This window comes from Eubalaena glacialis, chromosome 20 (genome assembly GCF_028564815.1).
Source record: "Eubalaena glacialis isolate mEubGla1 chromosome 20, mEubGla1.1.hap2.+ XY, whole genome shotgun sequence".
Taxonomy (NCBI): domain Eukaryota; kingdom Metazoa; phylum Chordata; class Mammalia; order Artiodactyla; family Balaenidae; genus Eubalaena; species Eubalaena glacialis.
Window position 1 is genome coordinate 17846849 of NC_083735.1, and position 17245 is coordinate 17864093.

The window sequence follows — 17245 nt, forward strand, 5'->3', positions numbered from 1 at the left end:
AAAAGACAACTGAGTACCTAGTATAGTGAATGAAAAAAGACCTGCAACAATGTATATCACTGTAAAGTTTCAGAACTCTGGGGGGGTGGGGTGGGGATGGAGGGAAAGCTTCTAGAGCTAGAAAGAAAAAAAGATATATACAAAGAATCAGAATAAAGAAAGGCAATGGCAACACTGAAAACTAGAAGACAAGGAAACAGTGCCTTCAAAGACCTGAGGGAAAATGATTTTCAACACTGAAGCCGTTAAGTTTTCTTAGACAATATAAAGTCTCAAAATATTCTTTGCACTCTTTCTTAGAGAGCTACTGGAAGATGTGCTCCACCAAAATGAGGTAATAAACCAAGGAAGAGAAAGGCAAGATTTGATTCCAGAAACTGAGATCTAATAAAGAACAACAAAGGGGATTCCCAGGCTGGTAGCTATTTAAAGGTCTAAAGAACAGCCAAACCCAGAGTGGAGGAGGAAAGGAGAATGCTCCAAGAAGGAAGGACAAAACTGACTAATTGGTTCATGTAGAAAATTCTACTGAGAGGTTTATAAAACTACTGATGGGCATAGCAAAGACTTGAGTTTGTGATGAAAGAAAAGAGAGTAAATAAAAAAATTGAGACAATTATTAAATTCAGGTGAAAAAATGTATAAGACTTAGCAATAAATAATATTTGCTTAGCTCAACAGTCAGTAATATTTACAAAGTTTGGTTAAATCTAAATATTTGGTTAAATACAGATTTAACCAAAAGGTATAATTAAATGAGGTGGACAGGATTAATATAATTAAATGAGGAGCCGTTAAGTGACCTAAAAATCTTCACCGGCTGTAACAGAAGTCAGTAGGTAATACCTAATACATAAATGAATAAATACACACACATATTATTCAGATGTAAGGAGGTAAACAGCAGAAGAAATCATACAAAAGTTTGCCTCTGGGGCAGGATGAGGTGAAGGTAGGAAAGGGAATGATTTTATTTTGTTACATACCACTTCCATGTATAACTAGAAAAAAATAAAACTTAAAAATCCAGATCTTCTGAAGTAATCACATAGTTTTTTAGGACTTGTTATCAAAAAAAAAAAATTTTTTTTGAAGTGCTTTAAATGTAAACATTGCTAAATACAAAAATAATAATAGTGTTTAGGATTTCAATAAGAATATTAAAGTAGTTTGTATTCATGAAAATGAGAATGGGGAAGTTGTAAATTTTAACATCTGTAAAAAGAATCAGCTTTTTAGGAGTTACAGTAAGACTTGTGGAGGGTGTGTTAGTCTGCACTGGAATACCTGATCGTCGTGTTCATTTTCTTCCGTAGTTTCAGTGTTAGCCTGCAGGGAAGTCTGGACATCTACAGGTCCCTCTTCAAATTCTTCTATTTCTTCATCTTCATTCTCATCTTCTCCACTTCCATAATTAGTCAAAGCCTGAGTTTCAGCTTTGGACAAATCTAAGTTGATAAATAACACAACTTTTAGTAAAATTTCAGCACTTAAATCTTAACAATAGCTACCATTTATTGCATTCCTGCATTGCTCAAGTGCTTTACATACAGTATCTGAAATCTTCAAAACAGTAAGTACTAGAAAACTGTGGTGTAGAAAGGACAGGTAATTTAGTCAGGGTCACACGGAAATTCAAATTCAGAGTTGTTTGACACCTAATTCTATAATCATTCCACTCCACCAAACTGTTTCAATAAGCCATCTATAAAGAACTAATGTATAAACCTAGTCTAGAGCCTTCAGACTTACTAATAGACACTGGACATTCTTCACTTTCTTCATCTTCCTCTTGATCAGAGACATCAGAGCTCACATTTTTGGGACCGTCACCATCATAAACCTCAGCTGTCTGAGTCTGTTTAACTGTTTCAGTCTCATCCTTGTCCTAGCCACAAATAAATTTGAGTAATTAATTCCTTAAAGTACATTTTTAAAAGGTATATAGTAAGTCTATCATAAAAATTAATAATAGTTATTATCTAATAAAAAATATAAAGAATCATTTTAAATTTAGTTCTGTTTTTAAAAGAAAATAAAAGTTTGTCAGAAGAAAGGATATTTTATGATATACTTTGCTCTCAAACATTAAGGTAAAAGCTACTTAAATTATTTAATCTTTTGTTTCAAAAGCATTATTAGCACATACTTTGTCTTCATCATCAATTTCTCCAGCAGGTGAGCCATGATCTCCTTCAAGAATCCTTTTGGCCTATAAGCAAATCAATTAAGCAGAATTAGGGGTAACCATTCATCATTACACTTAAGTACTCAGTAAACCTTAACAAATGCTGCACTTTTTAACCATCATCCAAAGAGTTGAGTGTTTTCTTAGAAATGTAAATTCAACTCTTTCATTTAAATCTTTTAAACGAACAAAACAAAAAACAACACTGTCTACCGGACACCTCCTTGGATGTGTAAGAAATATCACGAACTTACTAAATCCAAAACAAAAATTTTGATTCCTTTCCTTCCAAAACCCCATCTTCCTTCAGTCTTCCCAATCTCAGTAAATGGCCCTTCATCCACCCAAATGCACAAGCCAGAAAACTAGGAACCAGCCTGTACTTTACTTTTATTATCCACACTGAAACTATTAGAATGCGTTATTGACTCAATCATCCAAAGGTATCTGTTGTTACACACTCAAAGATAAGACACATAATTTCTTACCTGGACTATTGCAACAGCCTTACAACTGGTCTCTCTGCTTCCTTCTCTATTCTTCTACAATTCCTAATTAATATCATATCCAGACAAATCTTAAACTGAGATTATGTCACTCCTCTATTCCAAACTTTCCCATGAGCTTCCATCATGCTTACAACAAAATAAAATATAAAGTCCCTACCACAGTTTCTAAGGTTCCATAACTTGGTCCTACCTACCTCTGTGTACCTCATCTCCTACATGCTCGTCCCATTTAAAGTGTTCCTGCCTCCCTGGCCTTCTCTCTGTTCTCCAAAACACTCAATCCTGCCTTAAGAGTCTTTCTTTACACTTAACAGTTCTCTCTGCCTGGAATGCTCTTCCCTTTCATCTTCATTATAAACTCCTCTTGTCCCTCCATGGCTTACCTCACTTTTCATCCCCTGAAGGAGCCTCATGATTCCGCCATCTAAAGCAACCCTTCCTATCATTTTTTTTATAGTATCATCCTCTTTTATTTTTTTCAAGCTCTAAGCAACGACTGAAATGATGTGAAACTTATTTATGTCTACAATAAAAAAATTATGAAAAGTGTGAAAAAGATGGCTTGACTTTATCTACTTAGATTTCAGGAAGAAGGGTTATCTGTTTCCGTTTTGGGTCTTGACCTGCTTTCCCTCTCATGACTGGAGTCAAGAAAACGGTGCTTGTCTAGGGAAAAAGCCTCCTGGTATGCCTTAAGTTGAGGGGAAAAAAACATCCAATTTCATATGTGATCAAGACTACTTTAACAGGGTATAAGCAGCTACAGGGATATACAACCAAAGCCCTGACTAATAACAAGCATAAGTGTTGGCTGGGGTGATAAATACTCCCGGGGCATCTGCTGGGATTGGCAATAACCATGGCAGGCAGCTGGCCACGGGCCGGATCCCACTCCTCCTCTCTCTTCTGGAAACCTGAGTAAGTGGCAATAACGTGAAGTGGCTATCTGACAATTCCTGCCACCCGTTCCTGCCTGCATTCCTGATTAACTCCTATTACTAAAAAACCTACTTTTGCTGTGAGGTCAAGTATGATTTTAGTTACTCATAATGATCAAGAACTACATTTATATGCTAATTATAACTACTCCTAAAATCAAAATGCATGTAATTTACCTCTTTCGCGTAAGACTGTATCACTCCAGCTGCTTCTATTTTCCTTTTGCATCTCTGTTTAACAGTTATACTATTATTATCCAAATCTTGCATGAGTTTAAAGAAAGCCAATTCATTAAATAACACTTCAGATATCTCTACAAGAAGATCTTCTCCACAATCTTTCAGTTTTCTGCCAGCAAATTTTGCCAGTGAATCCTGTTCAAAGATAAACCAAATAGCTTTAAGATTACAGTAAACTTCAACTGTGGGTAAAGCAATACAAACAATTAACAAGTTTAAATTATAATACTCACCAATGAGAAAACAATATTATTACTTTTTAGTACTGAAAAACTTAAAACTAATGGCTAAGACAGGCGAAGAAAAGATATATTGATATTACTAAAAACATTACTAAGTAGGACTCTTGCTAGTCCTGCTTACAGAGTATACAAAAGAACATATGGTCATCCATAGCTTTAGTCCCTATGTAATATAACTGCTAGCCACAAATACATTAAGATAAGGGATTCCTAATCTCACAAGAGGTCCCACACAGTACCAGAGGATATACATATAAACCACAGTGAAAAGCTGAAGTGCCATGAGAGAAGAAAATACCATTAGAATACTTTTCAAGTTTTCCCCTTTAGGTAAGGCAGCCAATCATTCTGATTTAAATTTTCTCTTCAAAATCAGTCTAAAAGTAAACTTTAGTTCTATTTAAGCTGAAATATAGTATCATCAAATGAACAAGTCTGCTATACTCTACACATTTTTTACAAAACCGCTTTTATTTTTCTTTCTTCCTAAAAATATGGACTATGCTATTTAGAAAACAGGCAAACAACTATAATGCTCAGTGCCCCCTCCCTCCCAAAAAACCACCTTATCTAGCACAGTGATGGAGAGAAGTACAAACCCTGGGTCCTTCATGAAAAAAAATTCACTGAATAGGTTTTGTAAGAGAAAAAGTAGAAGACAGTAATTTAATCTCTACCGCAAGAAAAATTTTCAACTCTGGGCAAGATTTAATGTAAACTAACTTTTATTCTTCATGTAGGTCTCCTTGCGAAAAAAATTAGGAATAAGATGAAAGAAAAGCAGTCGGATTTTCTTAGACTTAGAAAAAAAAAACTTACGTGCAAATTAATATATGGAATCTGCCCACAATTATAACAGTAGACAAAACTGAGGAAGGGCTGCATGGATCCTGATTAACAAAAATATTTAAAGTATCAACAGTTTCTCTTTCAACCTGACTCTAAAATGGAGTTCTTTCTTTCTGTAGGAATAAGTTACCTAGTTAAATCTATAAAAATACATTTATCTAAAAATTATCCTAAACATTTTTAAACAATGCATAACACCACGGATGTCTTATATTCCTTATGTGTTAGTACAACTAGATTAAATAAAGCCAGGACAATTTAGGATCTATTACTACAGATTTATATAGATTATATAGATTTATATAGATTACTACAGATTTCCTGAAATTTATACTTCAGTCTTATTAAAAACAAAATGAAAAACTATAGTGATGGAAAAGCACATCAACCTACTAGGGTTTTTAAAAATTTGATGGACAAAGTGAAAATACTATCTCTAAAACCAATTTAAATTAAACACAGGAATAGGAAGCAAGGAAAAATTTTACAGGAAAATTCTGTAATACAGATGAAAAGAAAAACATATTTTCTAGTTTGGAGCAATAATACACATCACTGAACTATCTCAATGGGAAAACACACCGGTGAATTTAACTGTCAAGATGTTTATTATATGGAGTAATTATGGTATCCCTACTCATTAACACAGGGGTTCTCATCCTTGGCACTGTTAACACTCCACAAGGTGCTACTACCAGCCCCTCCCTGCCTGTTGGTCTGAGGACACTGCTAAATGTCTCCTGGGAGGCAAAATTGCCCCCAGTTACAAACCACTAACCGTCACATGATTTAAAGTTACTGTTACAGCCTAAGAAGTCTCTACAATCAAAAGCTAGCTTCCGGCTTCTACAATTTCCCAGATTGGTAAAAAAAAATTATTTTAGAAAATATCACGGAATACTTTTTAAACAATTCAAACTTGAAATGCTCTTATTGGGTAGGAGAAAAATCAAAACAAAATTTTATTAGAGTTGGGCCAGGCCTTAGAGATGATAAAGTTAAATGAAGACACAGGCCCTAATCCAACTTTTTTTAACTAAGTAAGCAATAACCTAAGAAGTATTAAAATGTCATCCCAAATGGATGCTAAAATGAATATCTACTTGAATAAACTGTGTAATGCCAGAAAATGGCAGGAAAAAAAAATCCTAACCGCACGGTACATATTGAAGTCATACAAGTACAAACTCTTACCTGTAATATACTTCCAAGTTGTTTATGGAAGAACTTTACAAACTCTTTGCTCTCATCGTTTTGCTGGGTGAGAGTCAAAACCATGCGTCTCACTGACGTCAGCAGTTGAGAAGAGCATACTTCATCCATGTGCTCCTGAGAAAAATCCTAGTTGGTTAGGATATAACTTACCTTGTTTAAAAACTACTAATCCACATAATATGAGATTGTATTTTTCTTGCACAAGCTCTTCAGCTTTTAGATGCACACTTGGAAACTTCGTTCATAAGAATAGCCAAACTCCCCGCTACACACATTAAAAGGTTTGCAAATTTTGATTCACCATAGCAGATAACGGCCAGTAAAAGAAACTGGCTGATTCAACATTTTCCATCACTTCCTTTCTGTACTTTAAGGAACTACTCATGCCATGGTTTCCATATTGCCTGTATTCCTATTTGCAGTTCAGTTCATTTCAACTACTCTCACAAACACCCTTCAACCTTCCACCCAACTTCCTCTGTGTTATCTTCTAACTTTTCTAAGCCTTGGCACTGCTGACATCCTGTGCATTGTAGGATATTTAGCAGCCCTCTGGCCTCTACCCACTAGAAGCTAATGGCACCCTCCACTCTCCCAAGTTCTGACAACGAAAACACATACCCAGACATCACAAAATGTTATTAGGGTCAAAATCACACCCAGTTGAGAACTACTGTCCTTTCTTAACAAGCCCCTTTGGGCAACTCTCTTCGTCACCTTAATCTTCCTTTAGAACCATGTGCAGGCTACATAATAATCCACACCACCGTTAACTTCCTGAGGTGAGTCCATAAAGCGTCCTTACCAAGTAACCTCAAGGTCCTGACCCTCTTTCTGCCACTGAACTCATTGGGCAGGTCCTCTAACCTTGACTCACGTTAAGTTTGTGGAGTTTTCTTCCCCTTCCATTACAAATGTGTAAAACAAGGTGGCCAAACTAGATGATGTCTAAGATACCTTAAATCTAAGGATTTAAGCTCATTTTTTAAAAATTCATGTGTCAAGGCAGGCAATTAAAAAAAAGACAACAGTCCCCATCTTCAAGGAATCAAATACCAGTGGAGGAGTCGGATCATGAATACATCAATCACTACAAGCTACGCACTGTCCAGTAGGTGATACTTCTAAACTGCAGGGACCGTTTCTTACTCATCACCTAGCACAGTTGCTAGCTCACAGGAGATACTCATTACTTGCTGAATAAATAAGGATCATAAAAGAAGCACACACTAGGTGCCCTAAGGAGCTGTGGGAGCATATCAGAGCTCTGAAGAAAGGTCAGTCAGGCAGAAAAGAGTGACAGCATTTTATATTTTCAATGATGACTAGTTGCACAAAGGGCTGATATATGAAAAAGTAATGGCAGGTATAGGAAATGTTGAGTAGTTTGAAATGAGTATTTATCTAGATGGAGAGCAGTGAGAGATGAAGCTGGGAAACTAAACCACATGCAGTGGTGAAATCTCTCGACTTCAAAGATATGAATTAAGATTATGCTATTGGAGAGAAGGAAGTAAAACTACCTGCTCTTAGGGGCAAAATCAATTTTTTAAAAAATCAATTTTTGACTCACAGGTGATAGAAGGTAAGAGATAGTTAGGAAGTCTAGCTTCGGTGACTGGGTGTAAGGCTGACACTAACAAAGAAGCTCTATAATCTTACCCAGAAAGTCAAGATTTGAAGTGAAATGAGATATCATAAAATAGTTAAAATCAGACCATTAGTCCTACTCATTTTGTTGGCCTCAGAAACTGTCTGCAATGCTAAATTTAGTAGGGGATCCTTATGAAAGGATATAACTTAATCAGACACAAAACTGTAAATGCAATAAAATTTCCTGAGATGGTCGCATTCCCTACACATAAAGCTAAATCATTTGTATTTTTTAACACTTAGAAAATAACTGTACATATCAAATAAATATCACTACCAATATACCTAATTCAACCAAAAAGACATGTTTAAAAGTATTTATTGAATTACAATAAAACAAAAACCTAAAAGAAAAAAGGTAATGCTTTGTTGTCTATGCCTAAGATAGAAGCAAGCAATGACCTGAATAGTTTGTCAATTTACTTTAGGGAATGGTTTCAAACTCTTAAATGAATATCTACCTATCTATCTATAAGAATATATATATATTCTTATAATTTATAGGAATATAAATATGTGAGGGGGCGAATACATATTTTAATAAATGCACAGGAATAACGGATGAAACTGATGTATTTGTCTTATCTCCTCAGATTCCCTTCATCTAGTCTCTGAAGTCCTTCTTGAGTGAAAATACTAAGAAATCGAGAAAGATATTATTCTAGTGGGGAGATACAGGCAAAAAATTGTGATACTTTGTCATAAGTGCTGTAATAAAAATATGTACCAAGTATCCCAGAAGCAGTGACGAGAAGGAGAAATCCTGCCTGCAAGTACATGCTAACATACTTCAGCTGGGTCCTCAAGGGTGTGACGGCCAGAGGAAGGGTGAAGGGCATTCGAGGCAAAGGAAGTAACATGGGCAAGGTGCCTTTTTGAACAATGTCAAGTAGGATACAAGGTATGTGGGAAGGAATAGTTATGAGGCTGGGACCAGGCTATAAAAGTTTTATGAGCGATGCTGAATCTGATCTGGATTCTATAGGCCAACTGTTTTCAAACTATACTTCAAACTACACTTGATCAGTTTGAAAACCACAGTCAAGGTTTGGTGGATCCATTCACTTACTAATTCATTCAGTACTTACCGAGTACCTACTACCTGCATGTACTATACTTGGCACTGGTAAGACAGTGACCAAAACAGTTTAACATCTCTGATGTAAATCTTCCATTACTTCATGGAGCTTACATGTAACAAGGGAGACAGACAAAATAAATAAGCAAATATTAAATAGGTTATAAGGTGATAAGCACTACGAAGATAAAGAAAAGCAGATAAGGAGTAGGGGAGATCTGCTCACCCAATAAGTAACATTTGATTAAAGCCTTGAGGGTTCAAAGGAAAAAGCCATGCAGGTACGTGAAGGAAGAGCATTCCAGGTAGAAGTATCAGCAAGTGCCAAAGCCTTAAAAGTGCTAGCAACACTAGCAGGAGAGTTGAAAGATTAGAAGAGGAAGCAGAGACAGAAAGAGCCATTTGGAGCTGCTGCGGGTGCCCAGGAAAAGGCTAAGTTTTTCACTTTTCACATGGAATAATCTGGGCATAGACAGATGGATCCTCTCTCTCCTCTTGGCTATCACATCTCTTCAGAGAAAGCAGTTTCTATAATTGCCTTTTCAAAGATCTCTCTTCTCTTAAAATATTCCAAAGAAAGCAATTACTTCCACCGAGGGAAGAAATGTAAGTATATGGAAACAACTTTCTGTTGTCAACATCTTACACATTGGCAAGTACAAGTAGGTTGTAAGAAATGAGCCCAATGACAACATATTTTGTAGTTTCCCACATCTGAATGAAAAGACTGTCTTTTCATTTCTAATTTTTTAAACTTCCATTTTAAATGAGAATGTAAAAGGGGCCATTTCAGAAAGAAGCCCTGGCTTGCACGCTTCTTTCTCTCCCCTTTTCATTGTCATGAAACAAAATTAATGGTACTGCTTACTATTCTCACTGTTAGTAGGAATATAAATTGTTAACCTTTCTGAGGGACAATGCACATAAGGCCCCAAAGCCTTAAAAATATTCATACCCTTAAAGCTCCAAATTCTATGTCTAAGAATTATTTCTGATAAATAAAATAAATAAAATAAAAATGGGATGTGTATTTAAATTTAGCTAAATCATTTAAGTATTGTTCATAACAGTGAAAAAGAAACCAGAATAAACATAAATGTTTAACAACAGGAACTGACAAAATAACAGGACATTCTGTTCTATGAATACTCAGCCCTCACAGTAGCAATCAACATAGCTCACTGCTGGCAGTCCTACTTAGTCAACTCTGGCTCTTCCTCTTTTGCACAACTTTTATATGTTTGATCACCTGATCCTGGGCCCCAGTTCTAGGCCACCTTCTCTTATCTAGTGCTGGGCTTTAGGTGACCCTACCTACTGTTAGTAGGACCGGATTTCCAAAATATATCCCAACTGTCTACTTCTCCCCATCTTTAGTACCACACCCTTGTCTAAGCCATTATCATTTCTCACCTGTCTCATTGCTCTTCTGACCCCTATATTTAATTCTCCATAAACAAACCAGACTTTGTTTCTCTCTTACTTAAAACCTTCTAGGAGTTTCCCTTCGAACTTCGAACAAAATCCAAACTCCTAACCATACCTATGATGTTCTATGTAACTGGCCCTTCCCCCTTCTCCAACATCATCTCACACAAATTTCCTACAGCCACATGGTCCTTCATCCAGTTCCTTAACATGCCAAGCTAGCTTCTACTTTAAGGCCTTCCTCTGTCTGGCATGATCTTGGCTTAAGCTGGCTCCTTATGCACACCCCTGCTTAAATGTTCCCTCTTTAAAAAGCCTTCCCTGATCATCCAGTCAAAAATAGACACCATCACATCACCGTATTTTAATTCTCTGCATGGCATGTATGACTACCTGATATATATCTACTTATATGTTTTATATTTGCTTGTTTTTTAATTCATATTCTCATCTTAGCATGTAAGCTCCATGTTAGCAAAGGTCTTGACTTGTTCACTACTATATGCCAGGTTTTGTGGACAAAGTAGGCATCTTACAAATATTTTTGAATGAATAATCAATCAACAGTGTGTAACCATTAAAAAATACGCTGTAGAAAATAGCAATTCAGAAAGATGTTTATGTTATTAATATCTGAAAAAAGCAGAATGCACAAATATATGGACAAAATATTACAGAAAGGTTGACAAAATATTGACAGGAGCTACCTCTGGGTGACAAAATTACGGGTGATTTTTAGTTTTCTCTTTTGTTTACCTATTTTCTTAATTTATTACAATGGAGTCTTTGGTATGAATTTAAAAAATAAATACAGAACAGTTTATTTATTTTAAAAAATTGCTTACCTTCAAAAAGGGAATGACTTCTTTCATAATTGCTTTAATTTGCCGGTCCAGTTGCTGCGTATCAATTCTAGGACATGGGACGGTAGAAACTTCACTTACAGGTTGCTGTGAACTATGATTTTCAATAATAGGAGTTTCCGCTTTAAAAAAGAAAATGCTGTATTAGCAAAATAAAGTCTATGATGTTATATGTATACCTTTATGCAAAATTCTAAAGAATATTAAACTCTGATGATTTTATGCTAAAATAACACAAAGGAACAGCCATGTAGTTCTAGTACCCCTGATCATTAAAAGAAAAGTGGTCCAAAAAATCCCCGTTACGCATCACGCGGGGCTCTTAATTTTTTGTATATGGAGCGATGAGTCTTACTTTTAATCAATTCAAGAACACACCTTCTAAACTATCAACCGTAGTCGGGGCAGCAGCACCACCATCCTCATCCTCAATAATCCTGCAGGTGCATCTGACATGTGTGTCACTTTCAGCCTCAGTCTTCATACGCTCATATTCTCTCATTCTGGCTAATGCTTGATCTAAGTGAATCACAGTGTTACCTGCATATGGAACAGAAATATTTCTAGAGGATATAAAAGCAAACTTTTTCACGTATTCCATAAAATGTATTAATAAAAAAATAATGTCTGAGCATAGGGAAGAAAAACTAGCTTAACAAGTTCCAGATACTGTACTATTTGGGTACTTGGCATACATTATCACATTTACTTAATCCTTAAAATAACCCTATAAAGTAGATGATAGTACCCTCATTTTCACGGAACTTAAGTGACTGCCCAAGGTTTCACAGCCAGTTAAATACAGAATCAAGAATTGGAACCCAGGCCTCTCAGACTCTCAAGTCCATACATTACTTCACATAAACAGTACAACAAAAACTAATTCCAAAATGTCACAAAAATTCTGATGTAAATAATCCAACCCAACACAAGCAATTAAGGTAGAGAAAAGACCTAAGAATGAGATTTCCCAATTCTTCTCTGTCCACTTCAGACAAAGCTAGTGGTGAAGGATTGTGAATAAACAATCAGCTAATGAAACTAAACAGGTAGGATTCAAAATCTCTTGGCAACTCAGAAAGTAGGGACAATTAAGGGAGAGAGGGTTGGCTACAGAGTGATTTTTCTCTATAATGAGATGAGCTCAGTACAGATGTGACAGGTATTTAATCAGAGGGAGCTAGGGCCTAGAGTCCTCGTCATTAGGGTAAGGCAAAAGGAAAACTTACTGCTTACTAAAAGGTAGGTACCTAACGATAAAGCAGGGCTTGGCCCTTTTCTTTGTAGTGGAAAAGGCCTTTGAAATCATCTAAATCTTGTTCTCATCATATAAACAAACACTAGAATTATAGAACATTAGATTATTCTATCAACTAAGTGCCCCGGAAGTCTGAATGATTGAATACTTGGGTATAGTTAGATGTGCTACAGTCTGGAAAATGAATCAGGCACCTGGGCATCTTTCTTTTCTCTAATTTCCTTTCCAAATTTAGGACTTGGGTTTTTTTTCTCTGACCTATGCAACCCTCTAAGCTTTTGTTTTACTACTGATGTAAAAGAATGCAATGTGCCATGTCTCAGAGTTACCTGGGTTTCCCACTATAAATTATATATGCTAAGAAATTTCAGTTCTTACCCAAATTATGAAGTTAACATTTTTATTGAAGATGTGATTGGATGAGGCATTGCTACCTCTGAATTTTTCCTACTGACTAACTGGAAGATCTTAAAGGATGACCTTTAAGGGAAAGGAAATTAACATTCTCTGAACTTCTATTAGGCATGCTAGAGAGTTCTGTGTATTTTTCACAAGAACATAGTAAGGTAAATAGGACCCCATTTCCTTAGTATATGCAGAGAGTCAGAAAGGTTAGATGATTTGCCCAAAGTCAAAGAGTTAACAATTCTTGAATTTAGACTGATGGATGGATAGACTTTTAAGTCCACATTCTTTCCACCACATCTTGCCTTTCTAGACTTTTGTTTCCTTATCAATGCCATTCAAAGACTATATTAAAGTCGTGTTCTAAGATTATAAAAATTCTGCTTACCCAGATCATCTGTTGCAAAAGGCTCAAAATTTGAAGATACAGACATGACACTAGCATTATCAGCATCATTTTGCTCACTTATTTTATGTGTTTCTCTCTCAAAGTTCTTCTCAAAAGTTTCCTAAGTTATAGTTTAAAAAAACAAATAAAAGTCACTAATATTTCTTTTAAAATTTTATGATTAATATTAAAAATTTAACATAGAAACTAAGTATTTGCATAAAACACTTAAAACTGTGATATAATGAAAGTTATAAAAAGTTGAATACAGAGTCACAGAGAATATTAAAATATTAAGTAACCTTGCAGAACACTTTGTCATTATGGAGATGAAAATACACAGGGCCAGCTACTAATTAAATTCTAACTTGGAAAAGGTAACATTATTTCTACACCATCAGAGAAACTCTATCTTCAAACTCTAACAATGCCTAGTACCTTACTATGATATCTGGTTGTCTCAGAAGAAAAACATGACAGCATCATTCATATTTTTTAAAATTAACTTTATTGAAATATAATTTACATACAATGCACCCATTAAGTGTACAGTTTGATGAGTTTTGAAAAATATATGCACCAACGCAACCATCTTTCCTAAATATAAAGACCATTTCCACCAGCCCAGAAGAGTTCCTTTGTATCCTCTACACCCCACTCATATGATTTCTATTACCACAGATTAGTTTTGCTGGTTCTAGAGCTTTATATAAAATGGAACCACTCATTATGTACTCTTCGGTGTCTGGCTTCTTTCACTCAGTATGTTTCTGAAATTAATCCATGTTGTGTGTTTCAGAAGTTCATTATTTTTTAATGGCTGAAATAGTATTCCATTGTATGGATATACCACCGTTTGTTTATCCATTTATCTGGTGATGTTCCAGTTTGAGGCTATCATGACTAAAGATCCTATGAACATTAGTGTACAAGTATTTGTGGACATGTTTTCATTTCTCTTGGATGAGTACCTAGAAGAGAAATTGCTGGGTCACATGCCAAGTTTATGTTTAACTTTATAAGAAACTGCCAAACTGCTTTCCAAAGTGGCTGTACAATTTTTACAATCCTACAAGCAGTGTGAGAGTTCCAATTGCTCCAAATTCACACCAATACTTCTTATTTTCAGTCTTTTAAATTTCAGCCTTTCTAGTGGATGTGAGGTAGTACCTCATGTAGTTCTGATTTGCACACTGGTCATTTATATACCTTCTTTTGTGAAGCACATGTTCAAATCTCTTGCCCATTTTTTTTGAGTTGATTTCCTACAATTGAGTTGTAAAAGTTCCTTATATAGTCAGGATTTGTCTTTTACACAGTCACTTGCCAGATATATGTACCGAGGTTGTTTTCTCCTAATGGTATCTTTTGAAAAGCAGAAAGATTTTATTTTTATGAAGGCTGATTTATCAATTTTTTTCTTTTCATATTTAGTGCTGTGTCCTACGAAATCTCTGCTTATGTCAAAATCATAACGATTTTGCTTTCTTTTAGAAGTTTTATAGTTTTAACTTTTCCAGGACTGTAAGTAGTTTCAAATTAATTTTTGTGTATAGTGTGATTAGGAGAGAGCCTCAATTATATTTTGACTGTAACTCATTTCACAATTGTGTTCTTTCCTAGCTACTGATCTTTTAAAGTTTTCTCTTAAATTATGAAATGAAAGGTTTGTCCCTGATTAAAGGAAATTCAGGCATTAGGAAACATGTTTTAAGAAATGGAACCATTTTGCTACTCCTTTAAGTAAGACTTGAAGGTAGATGTGCCTTTGCCATTTTATAGCACCCTGGAGTAGAAGATGCAAATTGTTTCTTCCCCTTCCTAAATCTCAATTCCTCAACCTCCTTGACTATAATCCCCAATGTCTACTATAATTCTCTCTTTCATGGCATGAAGACTTTTACACACTCTGAAAGGTATGTGTAAAAGCTCCATAAATGGAACTCAAAGGACCTTGGCCTAGAAACATGGAGAATGAGACTCTATATCCATCCAGTATGGTAACCACTAGCCATGCAGCTATTTAAATAAAATTTAAAATTTAGTTCCTCAATTCCATTGGTCACATTTCAAGTGCTCGATAGCCACATGTGGCTAATGGGTACTGTATTAGACAATGAAGATATAAGACACTTCCATCACTGTAGAAAGTTCTACTGGATAGCACTGCTCTAGATCTGCTAAGACACCTACTTATAAAGTATTACTGTATCTTTAAATTTTAACTTTAAAACCTTGTCAGGTTAACTTCATCATAAATTGTAGCTCAATTTTCAAAATTTACTGTTGACGATGCAAACCAATGGGCTCAAATCCTTTAAAATAATTGGAAGTAATGCCGCCTATCTGAAATTTGGATAAAAAGAAAGGCACTGGAGTTAAGGCTATAAAATTACTAAAAAAGATTTCTAAGAACAGACACTCTTCATGCTCCCTCAGTAAGTTATTTCAGTGCCTAATCAACTTAAATGTAACCTAGTATCTCCTATTTTTTATGTATACAGCTGGACCACTTTTCATTTCCCACAAAAAAAGAGAACACAATTTTCAATTAGTTAAAATAACAATTAATCCCAAGTAGCAATTAGTTACATTAATTTGTATTTGCTATTATAAAGTCAATCAAAACCATGTAGTTTTTGCACACAGGTTTATGTTCATAGTAGTTTAGGAGTTGGAGCCTAAACTACCATGTGAACAAAAGTTTTAAGCAGAAAAGATGACTTGGGGAAGTATTGTTTTAAACATGAGTAAAATAAAAGAGCAAAAATTGAGAAAAAGTCCTCAATAATTGTAAGGAAATTACTATACATGAAGAAGAGAAGATGATCTTTTGAGAAAACACTATCTTTCCAGAAAAAAACGTATGTTATCATATTAACAATGGGCAGAAACACAGTAATATGCTTCCAACTCTATACCTATAGCAGGTATTTGCTAATCAATTATGGCACTCTTATCCATGAATATCCAGGTGCTGAAGTTGGTATAAAAAAGAATGTACTTGTTATCCCAGGACCACATATAATCTTTCACAATAGAATCATGGTCTGAACCTTTAAATAGGTGATTTCAAATGCCTAGTTCATTATCTCCTCAGTAGCCTCATAGTTTGCCATACAGTCATTCAATCCACTATGTGTGAGGTAGGTGTTATTTGGAGGACATAGTTTATTGAAAATATACACTTTCCTCACCACTCTTTTCCATTTCCAGGCCCTTTTTACTTTACTCAAAAATTTCTTCATCAATTTTAATACATTAAATTACATTTTCTACCAGGCTTTCTTTTGTCTAGGTTTCTCTTCTAACTCAAAGACTAACTCAATTTATCTTGTATTTACTCAAGGGTTCTTTGATCTAACTGCTGTCTGGTTTACTCAATGTCTTGAACGAAGACAACAATTTTTACTGAGTGTCTATTATGACTCAACTCCTATGTTGGACAAAGGAGATATAAATATGGCTACTTTAGACCTTATAACCTATCATTAATTTTTGGTGTTTGACTGCTGTCATATTGTGACTGAATTTTATACCTCACCTCAAAATAAAGCAATACATTACACTCAGCTTTCTAAAAAAGCTAAAAACCAATATATTAGGTATACTCACAATTTATTAACAACCTACTTAACTTTTGTTAGCTGCATACTGAAATTATGTCTACATTTCATTAATCATTATCAGCTTACATCATCAGTAGTAGCAAGGCTTTCACTGGGAGTAAGTTCTGAGTTTGATGCTATCCAAGTACCAGAATTCACTGACTTTACGTTTTCCCCTTCTTTTTCATGGTTCTCAGAAATATGTCTGGATACTATGTCCTAAATAAGGAAATAAGATAGCTATGAAAAACATTTGTGTTTAATCACAAAATTAAAAGTAGAAGTAGATACCAGAACAAATGCAATACTCCTGACCTCAAAGGTTAACTATGAGGAAGACATAACATTTAGGATAAAACACTAAAAAACTGCTCAGAAAAAGA

At 35.1% G+C, this 17245-nt stretch overlaps 1 protein-coding gene across 26 annotated transcripts in view; it reads right to left on the reverse strand.

Annotated features, from left to right (window-relative positions):
• The window catches only part of PCM1 (pericentriolar material 1), a 94039-nt gene that overhangs the window by 7930 nt on the left and 68864 nt on the right, over positions 1-17245 (reverse strand). For all 26 annotated transcript variants that reach the window (XM_061177490.1, XM_061177491.1, XM_061177506.1 and 23 more), the window contains 9 exons: positions 16950-17081; positions 13255-13375; positions 11582-11743; positions 11186-11325; positions 6161-6295; positions 3813-4010; positions 2150-2212; positions 1753-1888; positions 1288-1448 (listed from right to left, as the gene is read on the reverse strand). In XM_061177490.1, coding sequence (XP_061033473.1) covers positions 1288-1448; positions 1753-1888; positions 2150-2212; positions 3813-4010; positions 6161-6295; positions 11186-11325; positions 11582-11743; positions 13255-13375; positions 16950-17081 — 1248 coding nt within the window. The remainder of the gene's footprint in view (positions 1-1287; positions 1449-1752; positions 1889-2149; positions 2213-3812; positions 4011-6160; positions 6296-11185; positions 11326-11581; positions 11744-13254; positions 13376-16949; positions 17082-17245) is intronic.